Below are 22,405 nucleotides of genomic sequence, written 5' to 3' on the forward strand. Positions count from 1 at the left end.
AAGGCGTGCACCACGGTGCCCATTGATCCCTTTTAATTCAGCATACCATATGTGGGACTACCTTTGCCTTTAGGACTTTATTACCTGCCATATTATGTTGCATTTCATTGTCACTGAATTTGTGGCTTCCACCTCTCCCATCAGGTGTCGGAAATGGCCGTTTCTGAGCTACCCGGTAACCCCAATGCTGTCTGGACAGTACGTCGGCACATTGAAGGTAAGCATCCCTTTCTCCATAGTTAAAATGGGACCTGGGACCCATTGAAATAGAAAAATGTAAGAGACTCCATTCGTAATATTTCTGTATCACTTCATCTACTATCCTATACCAGAAACTTCTGGCTCAATGCCACATTTTTGATGCTGTTAAAATCAGTATGCCTTTATTTATTGCTTTTTCTGAATGTGGGTAAGGAGGCATGTGGCAGCATTTGTTTTAGTTATATAAACATTTCAGAATCAGAGAAGTGCCATGTGTGATTTTTTATTTTATAAAGCACTGGTTTCATCTGTATAATAAATGTAAGAGTTGTTGCTTTTTCATTTGTCTTCAGCTATGTTCTCCCATTGTATTAAAATCACAGTAAAATGTAAGATGGTTTTTCTGGAAATTAGGAGGTTTGTTGAGGCTCATTAATTGGTCAGTTCTGTTTGTGCTTACAGTAAGATTGAGTGGAACCAATTTTAGAGTTGGAAGTATTGGGAAGGAGGATTCTGAGTTCCTGGGTAGAAATGGTCACCTCATTCTAAAACTGAAAGGCTGGAGGGTTGGCTGCCTGCAAAGCCTAAGGACCCATGTTTGATTCCCTATTACCCATGTGTAAGCCAGATGCACAAGGTGGCATCACAAGGTGTCTGGATTTTGTTTGCAGTAGCTAGAGGCCCTGGCACACCCATTTTCTCTATCTTCCTCTTTCTCTCTCTTCTCTCAAATAAATAAAATATTTTTAAACTAAAAGTAATGTGACAGTGCACAGCACGCTAACATCAGGAAAGTCTTATGACAGTTGAATGTCAGGGCCATAAAACCTGTTCTCATTTTCTCTTTGGGGCAGAAAGGTTTTTTTGTTTTGTTGTTGTTCTAAGACCTATTTTCCTTTTTTTTCCCCTCTTAGGAGTATGGTACTAGTGAGTAAGATCACTCTGGCCAGGAAACGGCTTTTTCTAGAAAACAGGCATGACGTTTTGCTTGATGTTTAGATGTTCTAGTGGATAGGATAAACTTAAGAGCTGGGAAATGTGTAGGAGGAAAACCTCTTTCTATTAGTAGACTACTACATATTTTTGTGGGTTTTGTTTTCATTGTCATTATTGGAATTGAAAGCATTGAAAGAGTGAAATGAATAGGAAATGGGTGTGCTTTGAAGATAATCATTAGATAGTTGGTTTAGAGAGTTCCATGTTGTATGTAATTTGTACATAAAGAAGCTGGGTAATGTTGTTTACCTTGGTGGTGGCTGATTTTATGGTTCTTAGAGCATTGAAGTAGAAAGAGGCAGTGAGATAATCTTTCTCGTTGTCTTTTCTTTTCTTTCTTTCTTTCTTTTTTTTTTTTTTTTCCTTTTTGGTTTTTCAAGGTAGGGTCTTGTTCTAGGCTGACTTGAAATTCACTGTGTAGACTCAAGGTGGCCTCAGACTCCTGGCATTCCTTCTACTTCTGCCTGTATAGTGCTTGGATTAAAGGTTTGTGCCATGATATTTAAATTATTTATTTATTAAAGAGACAGAGAATGGGCACACCAGAGCTTCTAGCCGCAGCAAATGAACTCTCCAGATGCATGTGCTACCATGTGCTTATGTGGGTTCTGGGGAATGGAACCTAGGTGGTTAGGCTTCTTAGGCAAGTGCTTTAACTGTTAAGTCAGGTCTCCAGCCCCTTTTCTCTTTTTTTTTGAGGCACAGTCTCACTCTAGCCCAGGCTGGCCCCGAACTTATAGCACCCCTCAGTTTTCCAAGTGTTGGAATTAAAGGCAAGAGCTACCAAGCCCAGTTCTATTTTATTTATTGCCACCCCCCTCCCAGGTAGGGTGTCACTGTAGCCCAGGCTGTCCTGGAATTCACTATGTAGTCTCAGGCTGTCTTCAAACTCAACAGCAATCCTCCTACCACTGTCTCTCGAATTCTGGGATTGAAGGCATGCACTATTACAACCTGCTTACTTGTTTTTTAAGGACAGGGTCTCTTAAATACTGAAGGTGGAAGAACTTGCTGTACCAGTCAGATTGGCCTTGAATTCACAATCCTTAGTCTTCTAAGTATAGTGAAGGGTCATATGCTTGGCTTCTTTCAACTTTATTTTTTAATTTTTTTTTTAAATTTCAGACAGAGAGGTAGATAAATAATGGGTGCACCATGGCCTTCAGCCACTACAAACTCCAGATGCATGTGCCACCTTGTGCATCTGGCTAATGTGGGTCCTGGAAAATCAAACCTGGGTCCTTTGGCTTTGCCAGCAAATGTCTTAACTGCTAAGCCATTCCTCCAGCCCTCTTTTAAATTTTTAAAACGCCTTTAAAAATTTTAAATCAGATGTAGGTTTCCTCATATTTATAAAGAAGGCAGAAAGTCCCAAGAATTGATTCTTAATTCTCAAAATTGTGTGTGTGTGGGTGTGTGTACACTCTTGTCTCCTTAATCCCAGTGTAGTGCTCATTTTGAATGATTCTTTGGTGGGAATCTGGTGTTATTTTCTTCTATGCTTTCATCTTGCAGTCACCAAAGAACCCACCATGAATTCACAGTAATTAACCTAGAATCCCTGCTACAGTAGCACACTGGTGGAATACTAGCCTAGTATGTATAAGTACATGGATTCAATCCTCAGCACCACCAAAAAATAAAAAAGGAGACAAGGTTAAAAAAAAGTGTTATATGCACTGATGTGATGGAGGGTGTAATTGCCAGGAGGGTTGTAGGAGAGGGAATGAGCTTATGTTTAAAGATTAAGTAGGGCTTTGTGGAAAGAAAATGATTCCCAAATTGTTGTTAGGCAAGCAGTATATTGCATAATGAAATTGATACTTGAATTTTTGTTTGTTTGTTTGTTTTGTTTTTAAAGTAGGGTCTTACTCTAGCCCAGGCTGATCTGGAATTCACTATGTATCCCCAGGCTTACAGCGATTCTACCTTTGCCTCTGGAGTGCTGGAACATTTCAGTTGTCTGTTAAATGTCAAAACATAGTTCTTCATCAGATTTACTGTTAGGTTCTTTGTTCATTTTCTTTCCAGATATCCTAAGTTACTGTTGAGTGAGCATTCCTCTGTCCACACATGCTGCAAGTCTTCAGGCAAATACTAACCTTGGCTGGTACTTGGTGATGCATACTACCAATACCAAGCCTTTTTTTCTCTTCCACAGGTGGCTGGTGAAGGTGCTGATTATAACAGGTGTGTACCTACTGCTAGGGTCTACTGTGGGATTTTATAGTTTACCCAGGGAGAGGGACCTGCACAAAACTTTGAGCCTGCCCTGATGGTGTCTCTCAGAGGGTAACTTTGCAGGTGGCTGTTGATGTACAACATAGTGACACACACCCATCTGCTTGTTTATCGGCCAGTCTGGGGTGGAAATTGGCTTCTCAGTTTTCCTCCACAGAGTTTTCAGAAAATAAAACTGGTTGGAGAAAGCATGTAACTAGAAAATCATAGCTTTGATATTTCTTTGAGTTGTTCACTTCAGATATATTGACCAAAAAAGATCAGGACCCCAAGAAAGATTTTTCTCATTTCTTAAGACATTCTTTACTGAGATAAACACTGATATTCTTTATGAGACTTAACCCCTAGAAAAACCATTGTATATTTATAGATCCTAGTCATGTACCATTACTGAAGTTTGGTTTTTGTTCTGAATGCCAACTTTTTTGGTTTTTTAAGGAAGGCTGACCTGGAATTTACTGTGTAGTTGCAGGTGACCGCGAACTCAGTAATCTTCCTACCTCTGCCTCCTGAGTGCTGGGATTAAAGGCATGCACCACCATGCCAGCTTGAATGCCAACTTTTAACCTATAATCTTCCTGGGACATATGAGTAACTTTCATGTTTTAGTACTTCATTACTGGAGAATGGAAGGGTATAGAAGTTAAAATACTCTTGTTTATTCACAGGGTAATGGGTGTTTTGAGGAAATTGAAACCCTGTGGCATAAAGCAGCTTTTAAACCTTGGTCATTCCTACTATCACATTACTTAGCTAAGATATGATCCCTGTTTAAGTGGACCAAACATTTTCATTTATATCTGAGAAGTTTGGGGTTACGGTTGAAGAGAACATGTAAATCTAAGCACCTCTTTATCCCCAAATTTATCTTCTCTGTAAGTCAAAAATTATATAGTTTTTCTTCTGGACTCTTCTTTCCTTCTTGACCCCCTCATTTTGAGTAGAGTAAGATACTGGAAAGTTACGACCAGTTAAAGTCCTTTGTTGTGTGGCTTTAATTTGCTCTTGCATAGCTTTCAAGGTATCAGATTTTAATAGATGGAAACATGAAAAATGATACAGTATTCCAATAAAAGAGTAAAACATTATTTTTTAAAGATTTTTATTGAGAGGGGGGAGGCAGAAAAAGTGAGAATGGGCACGCCAGGGCCTCTACCTAATGCAAACAAATGCCAGATTCATGTGCCACCATGTGTATCGGGCTTACATGGGACCTGGAGAATTAAACCTGGGTCTTTAGGCTTCACAGGCATGGTCCTTAACCACTAAGCCATCTATTTCTCCAGCCTACTTTTATTATTTTTTAAGCATTTTCTTTTATTGCAAGTCAAAATTTGAGCTGGCATATGACATTTTAAGTTTAGTATTACATGGAAATGAATATTGGCTTTTTTGGGAGCTATTAGAAATACACTTAGTGACAACAAAATCTTAATTTATTTTATAACAGTAAACAATTCTTTGCCTAGTAAAGCCATTTTATGGGATGTTTCTAAACATTTGGTATATTCTGACAATTAAAACAAACATAATCAAGGCACTGGGAAGATAGCTCAGTAGTTTAATGACCTTGCTTGCAAAGCCTGTCTACCTGGCCACCATGGAAGCTAGACCCAAAAATTAGTTGACGTCTGGTACTTGTTTGTAATAGCAGAGGGCTTGGCATGTACAAATTAATAAAAGTATAATAAAAACCAACTGTTGCCGGGTGTGGTGGCGCACGCCTTTGATCCCAGCACTTGGGAGGCAGAGGTAGGAGGATTGCCATGAGTTCAAGGCCACCCTGAGATGACAGAGTTAATTCCAGGTCAGCCTGGTCCAGAGTGAGACCCTACCTCGAAAAACAAACAAACAAACAAAAACCAAGTGGTTAAGGCGCTTGCCTGCAAATTACCCAAGTTTGCCTTCCTAGGACCCACATAAGCCAGATGTACAAGATGGTACATGTGTCTGGAGTTCATTTGTGGTAGCTCCCATTTATTCTCTGTCTCTCTCTCTCAAATAAATAAATAAACAGTCACTATTTCTTGTCATTTGGAAATTGAATTTATATGTTGTGCATTTTTAGTCTAAGCATAGACCACACTCAACTGGGAAATATCTTTGGTCCTTGCTTTACAACCATCCCTGTCAACCATCCCTGTACACACGTGTTGTTAGCTGAAATGTTGTCATTTTCATAACTGAAAGTTTCATAACTTATATTTTTATTACAAAATGTAGATTGCTGGGCTGGGAGAGATGGTTCAGTGGTTAAGGTATGTGCCTACAAAGCCTACCAACAAGGGTTCAGTTCCCTCCTGTCCACATAAAGACATAAGCACAAATAGCATGTACATCTGGAGTTCCTTTGCAGTGGTTAAGTCCCTGACACACCCATTATCTATTGCTCTCCCTTCTTTTCTTCTGTCTCTCTCTGCTTACAAATAAGTAAAAATTTTATATATATATTTTAGGAGGCCGGGCATGGTGGTGCAAGCTTTTAATCCCAGCACTTGGGAGGCAGAGGTAGGAGGATCACCATGAATTCAAGGCCAGCCTGAGACTACATAGTGAATTCCAAGTCAGCCTGAGCTAGAGTGAGACCCTACCTCAAAAAAAAAAAAAAAAAAAAAAAAAAAGCCTGGAGGGATGGCTTAGTGGTTAAGGCATTTGCCTGCAAAGCCAAAGGACCCAGGTTTGATTCCTCAGGACTCACCTTAGCCAGATGCACAAGAGGGTGCATGTGTCTGGAGTTTGTTTGCAGTGGCTGGAGTCCCTGGCGTGCTCATTCTCTCTCTCTCCTCCCTCCCTCCCTCTTTCTCTGTCAAATAAATACATAAATGCATATGTGGCTGGGAAGATGGCTTAGCAGTTAAGGCAGTTGCCTGCAGAGCCTAAAGACTGGAGTTTGATGCCCTAGTACCCACGTAAAGCCAGTTGCACAAAGTGGTGTGTGTAACTGGAGGTCATGGTGTGCCCATTCTGTCTCTCTTTGCTTGGAAGTAAATAAATGAAAATATTTAAAAAGTTTTAAAATTCAGATTGCTACGCATCAAATTGATTTTATGTCCTACTAATAGGTCAAAATACTGCTGTAGGGTATATACCAATAACATTTTTCTTGATTACCTCCTACAAAGAATGCTTATTCTTTTGAACTAATTTAATAATTTTGAAATAATACAAAGCAATAGTGTGTCCTTGGCATGGGTGGTGTAAGTTAGATCGGTAGTTGCTAGTCATAGAAGTGTGGCTGCCAGTCCCATTTAGTACCTTGTAATTCAGTTCTTTGTTTATCTGGTTTCTGAGTTAGGAGGACAAAATATGGCAAGTAAATATAAAAATGAATGGCTGGAGAGATGGCTTGGCAGTTAGGCGCTTGCTTGCAAAACCTAAGGACTTGAGTCCCAAGTAACCATGTAACACCAGCTGTACAAGGTGGTGCACGTGTCTGGAGTTCGTATGCAGTGGCTAGAGGCCCTAGTGTGCTTATTCTGTCTTTGTACCTGCCTCTCTTTTTTTCTTTCTCTTAAAAAAGTAAAGTATTTTGAAAAATAAAAATGTAAAGAATAAAATCTCAACCTTTCGAAAAATAAATGACATTTGTCAGTATTTATCAAATGTTAAATCAGTCATTGTAGATAAAGGGAACTCAGTCTGTTTTATGTTGTAGAGTGAAGATATATGGGAAATGGATGGCCTTTAACAATGGGATTTGCAGGGGAAGTTTTTCATGTTGTCTTTACACATAACTCAAATCTTCAGACCCTGAGAAATTCATTTGTATTTGTTTATTCAACTACTTCATGAAAAGCAAGTTCTAATAGGATTGCTCATGACCACTGGGTTATATTTTTAAATAGTAAAAAACCAGAAGAGACAAGAACGGACAATATAAACATCATTCTCAGTGGAACTAGGATTCCCACTTTACAAACCTACAGTGACTTAATTTCATGAAACCTTAAGTAATCTGTTGTATTCATTAGAGTTTATATTCTTGGGCTAGCTTCTTTGAAAGAAGTTAGAGATCTTCACAGTTTTAAGAATTATCTCTTACGATTGGGTTGTGATTAACAGTTGGCACAAACGGGCAGGGATGTAGCTCAGTTGGTAGAATCCTTGCCTAGCATGCATGAAGCCCTAGGTTCCATCTTTAACATCCCACAAAGCAAGTACGGCAGTGCATGCCTGCAATCCTAGCACTGTGGTAGTGGAGACAGGTGTAGAGGTTAAATACTATCCTTTTATATGTAGAGACTTGAAGACAAGTCTGGGCCACATGAGACTGACAGAAAATAATAACAAGGATTAGAAAGATGGCTCAGTGGTTAAGGCACTTGCCTGCAAAGCCAGATGATCAAGATGGCATAAGTCTGGAGTTTGCAGTGGCTAGAGGACCTGGCATGCCCAGTCTCTCTCATAAGATTAATAGAAAAAAATTTAAAAGTTCCAGTTCTTTATATATACATATGTATATTTAAATTTTTCTCATGCCTCTACTTCCTTTGTATTCTCTCATTTCTATAGCAGATGTCTCAAGAAAATGCTAGTTTTCAGAGGTGCAATAAGAAAGCTTTTATAAGTGTATTTAGGCATTTATCTGTAAATGCTCGGACTGGTTTGGGCCATCCTGTCCTGTGTGTGTTGTGTGGTGACTACACATAAGTGTCTGAAACTGTTAGTCTTACTTGCCTTTCTAATTCAGATGTCTTTTACTAACCAGTTACTTTCTTTGCCTTTTCCAGATGAGTTTGATGCCTACATTATTGTGTCTTTCGTGAATGCCACCCTTGTGCTGTCTATCGGAGAGACTGTGGAAGAAGTGACGGATTCTGGGTTCTTGGGAACCACCCCAACCTTGTCCTGCTCCTTATTAGGAGATGATGCATTGGTGCAGGTGAACTTACTTTCTTTGTCCTTTTCATGCTGCCACACTGTAGAGTACTTATGTTCATGTCTTGTAGCCTACAGAAAGCCTGAGAAGGACATAACGAACTACACTAAGATTAGGTCTTTCAGGGTTTTTTAAAAAAATATTATTTATTTATTTATTTGAGAGAGAGAGAGAGAGGGCTGGGAGAGGGAGGGAGAGAATGGGCACACCAGGGCATCTAACCACTGCAAACGAACTCCAGATGCATGCGCCCCCTTGTGCATCTGGCTTACGTGGGTCCCTGAGAATCGAACCGGGATCCTTTGGCTTTGCAGGCTAATGCCTTAAGCACTAAGCCATCTCTCCAGCCCCAGGTTTTTATTAACATAACTAATCATTTGGAGAATTTTTTGTTTTGTTTTTGTTTTTCAAGGTAGGGTCTCACTCTAGCTCAGGCTGACCTGGAATTCACTATGTAGTCTCAGGGTGGCCTCAAGTGCTTGATGATCCTCCTGTTGCTACTTCTGAGTGCTGGGATTAAAGGCGTGTGCTACCATGCATGGCTCATTTGGAGAGTTTTTTAACGCTATTGACAACTTCCATAAATATAGACAATATAACCTAATCCCCTCCAAGAACCTTTTAAAGATTTTATTTACTTTGTATTTTATTTATTTATTTGAGAGAGAGAGAACAAACAAACTGGCATGTCGGGGCTTCTGGCCACTGCAGATGAACTCCAGACACATGCCACCTTGTACTTCTGGTTTATGTGAGTACTTTGGATCCTTTGTCTTTGCCAGCTATTGCCTTAACCACTAAGCCAGGCCCTGGAGAAAATTTTTTTTTTTTAAATATTGGGGCTGGAGAAATGGCTTAGAAGTTAAGGCACTTGTGTGTTAAGCCAAATGATCCAGGTTTGATTCTCCAAGACCCACGTGTACAAGATGCACAAAGTGCCCCATGAATCTGGAGTTAGTTTGCAGCAGCTGCAGGCCCTTGTGTGCATTTGGGTATTGGGGAATCATACCTGGGTGGTTAGGCTTTAGAGGCAAGTACCTTAACCTCTAAGCCATATCCATTTGTCATTTGGAGAAATTTGAAGTATAAAAAAAGCCCTCTCAGTTGAGCCTCTTTACTTCTGTTCTCATCTGTAATAACATATGGGTTTTGAACTTACTTAAAATAGACATGGCAGGGCCGGGTGTGGTGGCGCACGCCTTTAATCCCAGCACTCGGGAGGCAGAGGTAGGAGGATCGCGGTGAGTTCAAGGCCACCCTGAGACTCTGTAGTGAATTCCAGGTCAGCCTGGGCTAGAGTGAGACCCTACCTCAAAAAAAAAAAACAAAAAAAAAATAGACATGGCAGAACATGAACTTTGCCAGGCATGGTGGCACACTTCTTTAATTGCAACACTCAGGAGACAGAGGTAGGAGGATTGTTGTTAGTTTGAGGTCAGCCTGGACTAGAGCAAGACCCTACCTTGACAAACCATTTAAAAAGCTGGTGTGGTGGTGCATGCCTTTAATCCCAGCATTTGGGAGGCAGAAGTGAAGGATTGCTGTGAGTTCCAGGTCGTCCTGGGCTATAGTGAAACCCTACCTGGAGTGGGGCATGAACATTAAAAAAATTCTTTAAAAATTAACCTTGTCTGGGTTAATCCATTTGTTTCTCTAATTTGAGGCTGGGGAGATGTTTCAGTGCAGTTGCTTGCAAGGCCTGCAGATATGTGTTCAATTCCCACAGCTATCAGTGTAAAGCTGGATGGGCACTTTGTGTTTGGGGGTGCTGGGGAATTAAACCCTGCCCATCAGGCTTTGCACACAAGTACCTTTGGCCACTGAGCCATCTCTCTAGCCCTCTGTAAATTTTTTTGTTTTTGTTTTTTAAATTTAATTTTTCTGGTTTTTTGAAGTAGGGTCTCTCTGTGGCCCAGGCTGGCCAGGAACTCACAATGATCCTCTACCTCTGGGACTAAAATGTGGGATACTACCTGGCCAACAAAATTCTTGTGTTTTTTTTTGTTGTTTGTTTGTTTTGTTTTTCAAAGTAGGGTCTTACTCTAGACCAGGCATACTAAGATTTACTATGTAGTCTTAGGCTGGGCTGGAATACACAGTAATCCTTCTACCTCAGCCTCTAGAGTGTATAGACAGAGAATGGGTGCTCCAGGGCCTCCAGTCACTGAAAACAAACCCCAGCTGCATGTGCCACTTTGTGCATTTGGCTTTATGTGGGTACTGGGGAATAGAACTCAGGTCATTAGGCATTACAGGCAAGTGCCTTAATGGCTGACTCATCTCCAGCCCCCAGCCAAATTCTTAATTGGTGCTTCAAATGCAGTGGCTACACATTTGCTAGGTGTGTGAATAATTCTAAGTGATGAGTCTGTTTTCCTTCTTTTACTAACTACTAGGTGTATCCAGATGGCATTCGGCACATACGAGCAGATAAGAGAGTTAATGAGTGGAAGACTCCCGGAAAGAAAACAATTGTGAAGTGTGCAGTGAACCAGCGACAAGTGGTGATAGCTCTGACAGGAGGAGAGCTGGTGTATTTTGAGATGGATCCTGTATGTCATTTCGTGATGTTGGGGCTGTATATTACATTCACTGTACTGTGAGACTTACTGTTGGGCCCAGAGGTAAAGATAGGAGTTGTTACCCAGCTATTTAGAATATGTTCACATGAAAGCTATTTGGAGGATGAAAATATCCACAGGATACTCTGGCCTTTTCCAGAGAGCAAGAAGCAGAAAATCTGACTTAAATTAGAATTGTGAAATCCTCCCTTAGCAGTGAAATATTTGATCCTTCTGTACTTCCTGTTCTACTTTTCAAAACAAATACTTGGCAGAGATTTATTTTCTGCCATTTTGGAGATTTTCTTTTCTTTCTTTCTTTTCTTTTCTTTTCTTTTTTTTTTTTTAGGTAGGGTCTCTCCCTCTAGCCCAGGCTTTCCTGGAATTTACTCTGTAGTATCATGGTAGCCTCAAACTCTTGGAGATCTTCCTATCTCTGCCTCCCAAGTGCTGGGATTAAAGGATTGCATCACCACACCCAGCTTTCTTTCCTTTTTTTTTTTTTTTTTTTTTTTTGGTTTTTCAAGGTAGGTTTCATTCTAGCCCAGGCTGACCTGGAATTCACCATATAGTCTCAGGGTAGCTTTGAACTCCTACCTTTGCCTCCCTAGTGCTGGGATTAAAGGTGTGTGCCACCATGCCTGGCTTTTTGATGCTTTTTAATGAAAATATGTCAGGTATAAATGATCTAGATTTGAAGAAATCTCTATTAGGATGAAGTTCCTTCATTTTGAACCAGATTTTAATTCACTTTCACTTAGAAGTTTTGGTTAATTTTGAGATAGGATTTCATGCAGTACAAACTGACCTTGAATTTATGATTTACTTGGCTCCAGCATGTTTGGGATTATAGTTGTAGGCCACCATGTCTAACCACTCAGTAGTCTCATAAACATATTTTTCTTCTCAAGTAGGATCTGGCTGTCACCCAGGCTGACCTGGAACTCACTTTGTAGTTCTGACCTCAAATTCACAGCGATCCTTCTACCACTGCCTCCAAATGCTGGGGTTAAAATGTGTGATCACACCCTTTTTTTTTTGTCTTTTGGTTTTCATGAATTGATTATAATGTATTTTCATCTTCTGAGGATTGGGTTGACTTAGAAGACTGTGTTTTTGTCAGAGATCTTTGATTCTTTTCTCCCTCTGGTGTTTATACAAAGAGTGAGGGGTTGGGAAGATGGTTCAGTGTTTGCTACACAACTCTTTGAGTACTTGAGTTCAGATCCCTAGACCCTACATAAAAGTTGGAAGCTGTGGTGGGCTTCTATAACCCTAACACACTTATGGGAGAGGGTAGGTGGGGACAGGAGAATTTCCTGCAAGTTTATGAACTAAGCAGTGAATAATGAGACTGCCTGAGATGAAAGATGAGGACTGACAGGATTATTGTCCTCTGACACCAAATTAAAAATAAGAGAGAGGAGTTAGAAAGAAATCTTAATAGTCCCGCTTCTTTTCCTGGGCCCAGGATATTGGGATGAATTGGGGTACTTAGATCCATCTCTGTTTTCCTCTTGTAGTCAGGACAGTTGAACGAGTACACAGAGCGGAAAGAAATGTCAGCTGATGTAGTGTGTATGAGTCTGGCCAATGTACCCCCTGGAGAGCAGCGATCTCGTTTCTTGGCTGTGGGGCTGGTGGACAACACTGTCAGAATTATCTCCCTGGACCCTTCAGTAAGTGATACCCTCAATTTAAGGATCTTCTGCATTGGACCTGAGCACCTGGATCCATAAACCTATACCTACTGTTCCTATTTACCACTTTCTCATTCTCCAGTTCACAGTCTCACATATTTGACAAACCACATCCCCCCACGCACACTCTCAAGCCCCATAAGTGCTATTTCTCTTTATTATTATATCAGGTAGGGACTAATATAAGCCTCTGGACCGCTTAGATGAGATGCCCGTTGCTTTTTTATTTCACCATTATCCACGTTGATACAAAAAGGAATAATATAATATAATATATTATATATAATATATTATATTATATTATTATTATATTATTCTTGAATTATGCCCAGCATTGTTGTGTACCTACTCCCCCCACCCCTTATTTTTTTTTTAACAAAGAAAGGCCTTTTGCTTTTTAAAAACAAAACTGTCAGTTATCAAGGGGATAAATTTTACATGCCTCACTTTTCATTCCAAAGAAAAATCTCCGTATTTAACACAAGGGTGAAATGGCTTTACAAACACACAAATATCATGATAACTAACACTGTTAAAAAAGGCAAAGGAAAAGACCAAAAGGAGTCTTTCCCCCATAATGCCTAGCAGAATGTCTTGTAGATGTTAATAGCCGAAGACAAACAGGTTTTACTTCACCTATTTATCAGGTCATCACTGAAAATTACGAACATTTCACTCCTGGTACATGTAAAAGTCTTGATGACCCCTTCCAATTCCTCACTCAAGTTAATCAGCCTTCCTGTGTTAAAATATAATCTCAAGCCGGGTGTGGTGGCGCATGCCTTTATCCCAGCACTTGGGAGGCAGAGGTAGGAGGATAGCCGTGAGTTCAAGGCCAGCCTGAGACTACAGAGTGAATTCCAGGCCAGCCTGAGCTACAGCAAGACCCTACCTCTGAAAACCAATATATATATATATATATATACTCAATATTTCACAACACGAATGTGGTCAAAAACGATACAACAACAACAAAAAAGAAAATTTAAATTTGGAAAGCCAGGGAGATTTTGGATTACACTTAATCTACTTCTCAGAAGTTTTCAAGCAGTAAGGAATGAACCAGTGTTTGCAATTTTTTATTTTTTTATTTGTTGCCTGTCACAAGATAGTTATTGGACACCTTTCTCCTCTGTAAAAATAGGACTAGTGACCTAATTCCCAGGATTGTTTTGAAGACTAGGAATATCTGAAAAACATATAGTTTGGCACATTTAAGTAGTATCAATAGCTTAAGTAGTATCAATAGCTTTCAGTATACATAGGAACCAAAGATGGACTAAAACAGTGTAACAGCTACCAAAACCACATGTGCCCATTCTGATTTGCATTTAAAACTTAAGAGAACTGTTAATTATTGTTATTTTACTTACAATTTTTCCAGTAAAAAATAAAATGGAAGTACAACATTTAAGTTAAAAAATGTCAACAGGCAACTTAATTCTTCCCGCTGAAGGTTTTAACCTCAATTCAAAAGGAAATGGAGAAGGGAGGTAGAGTACAAACATTTATGAGTTACAGATACTGTTTTAAATGTACAGAACCTCTACCTGTAGGGACAACCAATTCAATGCTAATGATGATGGAAACTCCCCCTTTCCTTGATTTGAACGTAGCCACATATCTTGGGAGTTTTGTGCTGTAATTGTAGGCAGATTGTTGGTCTGAGACTACTAAATGTGTCTTTGGCATAGGCTTTGAATCTTTTTTGTAGTATAATATCTCCAAGATTGGGTTGATAATGTAAGGACATCTTGTATGCTCATAGATGACTTTTTAGGGAGATGCCCGTTGCTTTTTTATTTCACCATTATCCACGTTGATACAAAAAGGAAACAAGTTCCCGCGAAAGCTTATTCTGAGGTTTAATTTATAAACAATTTACTAATCTGTCAACTCCTAGGATTTTCCCTGTCCACAAGAATGACCTTCAGTCCTAGTATTAGATTTCTTTGGATATGTGTTCTTTCCAGTGTTGGTCATCTCCTGTGTTTTTACAATTTTTGTCTTCCTCAGGACTGTTTGCAACCTCTGAGTATGCAGGCTCTTCCAGCCCAACCTGAGTCTTTATGTATTGTAGAAATGGGTGGTACTGAGAAGCAAGATGAGCTGGGTGAGAGAGGCTCTATCGGCTTCCTCTACCTGAACATTGGGCTACAGGTAAGCGGTCCAGAGGCTTATATTAGTATTGGAACTCCTTTGTGCAATACAGATATTTTTTGCAACTATTAGGGTTCTAGATAGTGACTCTATGAGAAGGGAATAGTGCTGTTTTGATTCACTTTTACCATATACTTTTATTCCCACTTAGAATATACCAGATAAAGTCTGAAAAAAAAATGTTTTCACAGCATCTTCACATCTAACAAAACATGCTTTGTGATTGCTAATTTGGATCAGAACTAAAAACGAATCAAATGTAATTCCCATGCCATTCCAACTCTTTGAAATGACTGTCTAGCTCATTAGTACTTTTAGCAGTAATGAAGCCTTAAATGTTTCTGCTGTTAAAACATCTGAGCTGTGAGCTGGGCATGTGGCACATGCCTTTAATCCCAGAACTTGTGAGGCAGAGGTAGGAGGATCACAGTGAGTTTGAGATCAGCCTGAGCTAGAGTGAGTCCCTACCTTGAACCCCCGCCCCCCTAAAAAAAGAGCTCTTCAAGCCATGAAAAGCAGGAACTTTTTTTTTTAAATTTTATTTATTTGAGAGCTACAGACACAGAGAGAAAGACAGATAGAGGGAGAGAGAGAGAGAGAATGGGCGCGCCAGGGCTTCCAGCCACTGCAAATGAACTCCAGATGTGTGCGCCCCCTTGTGCATCTGGCTAACGTGGGACCTGGAGAATCGAGCCTCGAACCGGGGTCCTTAGGCTTCACAGGCAAGCGGTTAACCGCTAAGCCATCTCTCCAGCCCAGGAACTTTTGTTTTTGTTTTTGTTTTTGGAGGTAGGGTCTCACTCTAGCTCAGGCTGACCTGGAATTCACTATGTAGTCGCAGAGTGGCCTTGAACTATGGTGATCCTACTACCTTTGCCTCCCAAGTGCTGGGACTAAACGGGTGTAGCACACTCGGTCTTTTTTTTTTTTTTTTCAAATTAAAAAAAAAAAAACATTTATTTGAGAAAGAGGCAAATAGAAAGAGACTTTGCACTCCAGGGCCTCCAGCTGCTACAAACAAACTCCCAGGCACATGTACCACCTCGTGCATCTGGCTTACCTGGGCTTTGGGGATTCGAACTGGGGTCCTTTGGCTTTGCAGGCAAGTGCCTTAACTGCTAACCACCTCTCCAGCCTGGTTATGGTATTTTTAAAATTTTTTTTAAAGTTATTTTATGTATTTATTTGACAGAGAAAGGGAGAAAGAATGGGTGTGCCAGGGCTTCCAGCCACTGCAAAAGAACTCCAGGCGTGTGCATCCTGCCCCCGCCCTCCCCCCCTCGTGCATCTGGCTAATGTGGCTCCTGGGGAATCGAACTTGGGTCTTTTGGCTTTGCAAGCAAATGCCTTAACCGCTAAGCCATCCCTCCAGCCCTGGTTATGGTTTTTTTTTTTTTTTTCTCAATTTTTATTTTATTTTATTTATTTTTTTTTTTTTGAGGTAGGGTCTCACTAAAGCTCAGGCTGACCTGGAATTCACTATGTAGTCTCAGGGTGGCCTCAAACTTATGACGATCCTCCTACCTCTGCCTCCCGAGTTCTGGGATTAAAGGTGTGTGCCACCACGCCCGGCCCCTCAATTTTTATTAACATTTTCCATGATTATAAAACATATCCCATGGTAATACCCTCCCTCCCCCCATCCCCCCCCCCCGTGAAATTCCATTCTCCATCATATCCCCTCTCTGGTTGTGGTATTTTTTTAAAAAATATTTTTACTTATCCACAAGCAGAAAGAGATAGAATTGGATCAAACATGGGTCCATAGGATTTGCAGGCAAATTCCTTAATGGCTGAGCTATCTCTTCAGCCTTATTATTTTTCTTTTCATGCTTAGGTATTATGAGTACTTTTTGTTTGTTTAAATATTTACACTTAAAAATCAGAAGCTGTAGCTGGGTGTGGTGGTGCATGCCTTTAATCCCAGCACTTGGGAAGCAGAGGCAGGAGGATCACCATGAGTTCAATGCCACCCTGACACTACATAGGTCCCCCTTGGCTAGAGTGAGACCCTACCTCAAAAAACTAAATAAAAGAAAGAAAAAAGTAAGAAACTGTAACAGGCTTCTATAATCCCAGCATGCCCTATGGTAAAATGTGAGGTAGAAATGGAAGAATTACCCTGAAGCCCTCAGACTACCTAGCCTGGTGAACAGAATCGTGAGGTGGGAGGCAGGAATTAATTTGAAAGTTGTCCTCTGACTTTCACACGTACCTGCAATCACACACATAAACACACAACCCAAAAATGTATGGAACATATGAGTTGTGTGTTTTTTACTTATTAGATGCTTAAATTAGTTTAATGATTTTGTAAGAAAATGAATGGCTGAATGTTTGGGACTCATTGATTTGCAAGCACAGAGAGAATGGGCAGGCCAGAGCCTTTTGCCACTGCAAACACACTCCAGATGCATGTACCATTTTGTGCATCTGGCTTTACGTGGGTGCTAGGCAATTGAATTGGGGCCATCAGGCTTTACAAGCAAGCATCTTTGACCACTTAGCCCTTTCTCCAGCCTCCTGTTCAGGGTTTTGTTGTTTCTGGTTTTTTTGTTGTTGTTGTTTTGTTTTGTTTTTTGCCAATGAGTCTAAACGTAGCCAATGGAGATGGTTACAAGCTATCATTATAAGTAGGCTTTATCAGGCTGCAGAGATGTCTTAGTAGTTAAGTGATCTTCCTGTGCAGGCATGTGTGCTTAAGGAGGCCTGAAAATACCCAAATTCAAATCTCCAGATCCCACCTAAAACAGCAGGGCATGGCAACACATGTCTATCCCCAGTCCCACTGGGGAGCTGAGAGACCAAGAATCAGCTGAGCCCTGTAAGCTTTGCAATCTGTAAAAATAGACTTCATCATTTATTATTTGTTTTTAAATTTTTAAATTTTTTTATTTTATTTGACAGAAAGAGGCAGAAAGCGAATGGGCATACAGCTTCAGCTGCTGAAAACGAACTATAGATGTATGTGCCATGTTGTGTATCTGGTTTATATGGGTCCTGAGGAATTGCACCTTGGTCTTTTGGCTTTGCAGGCAAGCCCAAACTTAATCTTTTAATAAGACCAGACCAGGTAGAAGAGCAATGGACCAGGACACCTGACGTTTCACGCTAGCCTCAAGAACACATATAAGTGATCAAAAAATAAATAAATAAATTGGGCATGGTGGTGCCCATCTTCAATCCTAGTACTTGGGAGGCACAGGTAGGAGGATTGCTGTGAGTTTGAGGCCAGCCTGAGACTACAGAGTGAATTCCAGGTCATCCTGGGTTAGAGTAAAACCCTACCTCAAAAATAAATAAATAAATAAATAAATAAATATTTTTTAAAAAATAAGGAGCAGGAGAGATTGCTTATTGGTTAAGGCATTTATCTGTGAGGCCTAACTACCCTTGTTCGATTCCTTAGTATCCACAGAAGGCCAGATACACAAAGTGGCGCATGTGTCTAGCATGTGCAGCAGCTACAGGCTGTGGTGTACCCATTCATTCTCTCTGTCTCTGTCTCTCTGCTTGCAAATAAATTAATTAAGTTAAAAATAAATAATTACTAGGAAGGCTGGGAAGATTGCTTGCTTAGTAGTTATAAGTCCCTGCTTGCCAAGCCTGCCTGTCTAGGGTCAGTTCCCCAGTACCCACATGAAGCCAGATGCACAAAGTAGTGCATGTGTTTGGAGTTGATTTTCAGTGACAAAGGCCTTGGCACTGACTTTATCTCTTTCTCTCAATAAATAAGTTTTTTTTTTTTTTTTTTTAACCAATAACTAGGCTTTGTCTATTCCTGTTCTTTTGATTAGAATGGTGTGCTGCTGAGAACTGTCCTAGACCCTGTCACTGGGGACTTGTCTGACACCCGTACTAGGTATCTGGGGTCCCGTCCTGTGAAGCTCTTCCGAGTCAGGATGCAAGGCCAAGAGGCTGTAAGTAATAAAAGGGCATATGCGTTGGTGATGCCACTGTAAACTTTACTTGGACTAACTCTAAAGTATATATGTTTTGGCCTTATAGCCCTAGCTTGATTAGTTTCCTTCATGTAGGAAGTCCTAGGTCCTTTAACCAAGAGCTTCCTAGTAAGTGTTCTATGGTACTGTGCCATTATTAGGTTGCAGGAAGTTTGGATATGGACCCTTTCAGTCTTTAGGCTAGGTTATTAGGACTGGGGATAGTTGGAAATCTTTCAGGGTTCAACTAGCCGTGAATGAGCAAAACCTCAGGCTTATTACTATGTAATGTGAAAGAGATCTTAAGAATATTACTGTTGCTGGATGCTTTGTTCGCTCTTAAATATTACCTTAGTTAATTTTTGAAGCTATCCAGCTAGATTTTAGTATGCAGTAAGTCAAACACCACCTCTTCTTGAGGCCTACATTGCTAAACGTGACATTTTTATATTTGAAAATTCCATGGGGGCCGGGTGTGATGGCCCAGCACGCAGGAGGCATAGGTAGGAGGATCGCTGTGAGTTTGAGGCCACCCTGAGACTACAGAGTGAATTCCAGGTCAGACTAGGCTAGAGTGAGACCCTAGAAAACAAAAAACAACAACAAAAAATTCCATGGGGTATTCTATGGACTGAAATTTTTGCTTAGGATGCGTGGTGGTCCTATCATGTTTGACTATTCCCCAGTTTATTAGAGGTATTCTCTTCTCAGGTATTGGCCATGTCAAGTCGCTCATGGTTGAGCTATTCTTACCAATCTCGTTTCCATCTCACCCCTCTGTCATATGAGACCCTGGAGTTTGCCTCTGGCTTTGCTTCTGAGCAATGTCCTGAAGGCATTGTGGCCATCTCCACCAACACTCTGAGGTGAGTAAGTTCTGTTTGGAACTTTTTCTGCCAGTGACTCAGTTGGTGGTTCTGCCAGTGTTGAAGGAGGTTCTAGAGAAATAGCTAGGAGCCAACTTTTCATTAAGAGATAGTGTGTTGCAATTGAAACCTTCATTTGGCTCAAGATTTCAGAACCTAGAAGCCAAGTTTCGATGTTTAGCATTTTAGCTTCTGTTGTGACTTTTAGTTCCTTTTTTTTTTTTTTTTTTTTTTTTTTTTTTTGAGGTACAGTCTCATTCTAGCCCTGGCTGACCTGGAATTTGCTATGTAGTCTCAGGCTGGCCTCCAACTCACTGATTATCCTACTTCAGCCTCCCGAGTGCTGGGATTAAAGGTGTGTGCCGCCATGCATAGCCTTTGTTCCAAGTTTTAATGGTTAACAGTCTAGTCTTGATATATTTTTTTTTAATTTTTACTTATTTGAGAGAAAGAGACAGAGAGGGAAAAGGAGGGACGAAAGGGAGAGAAGAATATAAATGGGTGCAACAAGGCCTCTAATCTCTGTAAATTAACTCCAGACACATGTGCACCCTTGTGCATCTGGCTTACCTGGGTCCTTGGCTCTGAAGGCAAGCACTTTTATCTATCTGTCTATCTATATGTTGTTGTTCGAGATAGGGTCTTGCTCTAGCTCAGGCTGACCAGGAATTTACTCTGTAGTCTCAGGGTGGCCTTGATCTCAGGGTGAACCTCCTACCTCTGTCTCTCAAGTGCTGGGATTAAAGGCGTGCACCACGATGCCTGGCTTATATACGTATGTATACATGATATTTTTATTTATTTATTAGAGAATGGGCATACCAGGGCCTTAAGCCACTGCAAACTAACTCTATATGCATGTGCCATTATGTGCTTCTGTCTTACATGGGATCTGGAGAATTGAACCTGGATCCTTAGGCTTCTCAGGTGAGCGCCTTAACTGCTAAGCCATCCCTTCAGCCCCAGCCTCCAGCTGCTGCAAATGAACTCCAGATACATGTGCCACCTTGTGCATCTCACTGACATGAAATTGAGCCTGGGTCTTTTGGCTTTGTAGGCAAGCTCCTTAACCACTAAATCATTTCTCCAGCCCAAGATTTTATTTTTCAGTGAAAAAGTAATGCCATTAGATTAGTTTCAGAGCAAATGTTGGATCACTGATAACTTTTTCTTACTTCATCTTACGTTTCCAGAATATGTCTTAAATTTTAACCTTGTTATAAATTATTTGTACCTTTTTCAACTTGATGGAATATGGTTCATAGTGTTGCTTATTTCATTTTTATCAAATTAATTTGTGAGAGTTTGTATGGGTATGCTAGGGCCTCTTGCCTCTGCAAAGGAATGTCAGGTACATGCACCATTTTGTGCATCTGGTCTATGTGTGAATATTATACTCCTAGCAAGACAGAAAATAATCTCTAGTCAAGCTGGGCATGGTGGCATATGCCTTCAGTCTCAATACTTGGGAGACAGAGGTAGGAAGATTGCTGTGAGTTCAAGGTCAGCCTGGAACTATAGAGTGAGTTCCAGGTCAGGCTGGGTTAGTGTGAGACCCTATCTTGAAAAAAAATAAAATCTAGTCAGTTTGTCCTTATCAAGTTTTTTTTTTTTTTTAAGTTAAGTTTTAAGTCATCAGAGTTGTTTATAATCTGGTGGTGACTTGTGTTTATGGATATAATTTTTAGTAGGTAGCCAGGTCTGGTTTCACGCATCTTTTACTTGTTTCTCAGAAGCTGATTAAAGATGGATAAAATCAGATTAAGTCACTTTAGGGAGTAATTTAAATGCCATTGTTTATAGCGCTTACTGTCAGAACCAGTCGTTTCCTTTTTTTTCCCACCTAGTTTATTTGCAAGCAGAGAGAGATAGATGAGAGACCAGGGGACAGAATGGGTACACCAAGGTCTCTAGCCGCTGCAAATGAACTCCAGACCCATGTGTCACTTTGTGCACCTGGCTTTATGTGTGTACTGTGGAATCAAACCTGGGTCCTTAGGCTCCTCAGGCAAGTGCCTTTACCACTGAGCCATCTCTCTAGCCCCATTTCCATTTCATTTTAGAAGATGTAGAGCAATTCCATCAACCCATGGAACTCTAACTTAGGAATGATTGCCAATATAGGAAAACTCTCACTGTATATTCATGCAAGGGAGAAGTTGAAAAGAGAGAGTGATCCAATGAGTAATTTTGTAGTTGAGTTCCAGAATGAATACCAAATTTGATGGAACTTTTCTTGCTTGCTTTTTTGGTGTGATAAGACCTCATGTATCCCAGATTATCTTTGAACTTCAAATTCTCGTGCCTCCTCCTCCTGAGTGTTGGGATTATAATCATTAGCCTCTATGCCAGGTTTCATATTGTGCTGGGGATTGAATCTCAGGCCTTGCACACAATAGGCAAACACTCCACCAGCAGAGCTACATCCCAGTCCTACTTAGGAATTCTTAGCAATTCTACTTAACTTGAAGTAGCTTAAGCAAATATATAGCAATGCTGTTGTATGTAGTCCTCAGAGGGTGGAGAAGGGGGGTAATGAGAGAGAGAAAAAGTACCAAAGCATGCTCCAGCCACATGGGCCGTTTGGTATATCTGGCTTTACATGTGTGCTGGGAAATCAAACCTAGGCAGTGCAAGCAGGCACCTTTAACTATTGAGCTATGTCTCCAGCCTGGATCCCTGTTTTTCTAATTCAGAAGACTTTGTCAGGTGTGTGTGTTAATTAATGCATATTTAGCTCCATACATGATACCAGATACCAAAATTTTATTTAGCCATTCCATGTCTAGTTTCTGTTTCATCAGACCGCTTGGGTTCTGCTCATTTTATACATGTTTTGACTTGGATGTGCACCTCTGTG

The 22,405-nt window shown here is 40.5% G+C and overlaps 1 protein-coding gene across 1 annotated transcript in view; it reads left to right on the forward strand.

Moving 5' to 3' along the window:
* Sf3b3 (splicing factor 3b subunit 3) overlaps window positions 1–22,405 on the forward strand; it is a 61,231-nt gene that overhangs the window by 26,574 nt on the left and 12,252 nt on the right. The window contains exons 11-17 of the mRNA XM_004659568.2: window positions 145–217; window positions 8,169–8,320; window positions 10,714–10,869; window positions 12,402–12,557; window positions 14,595–14,738; window positions 18,536–18,658; window positions 19,391–19,545. Coding sequence (XP_004659625.1) covers window positions 145–217; window positions 8,169–8,320; window positions 10,714–10,869; window positions 12,402–12,557; window positions 14,595–14,738; window positions 18,536–18,658; window positions 19,391–19,545 — 959 coding nt within the window. The remainder of the gene's footprint in view (window positions 1–144; window positions 218–8,168; window positions 8,321–10,713; window positions 10,870–12,401; window positions 12,558–14,594; window positions 14,739–18,535; window positions 18,659–19,390; window positions 19,546–22,405) is intronic.

This window comes from Jaculus jaculus, chromosome 1 (genome assembly GCF_020740685.1).
Source record: "Jaculus jaculus isolate mJacJac1 chromosome 1, mJacJac1.mat.Y.cur, whole genome shotgun sequence".
Lineage (NCBI taxonomy): Eukaryota > Metazoa > Chordata > Mammalia > Rodentia > Dipodidae > Jaculus > Jaculus jaculus.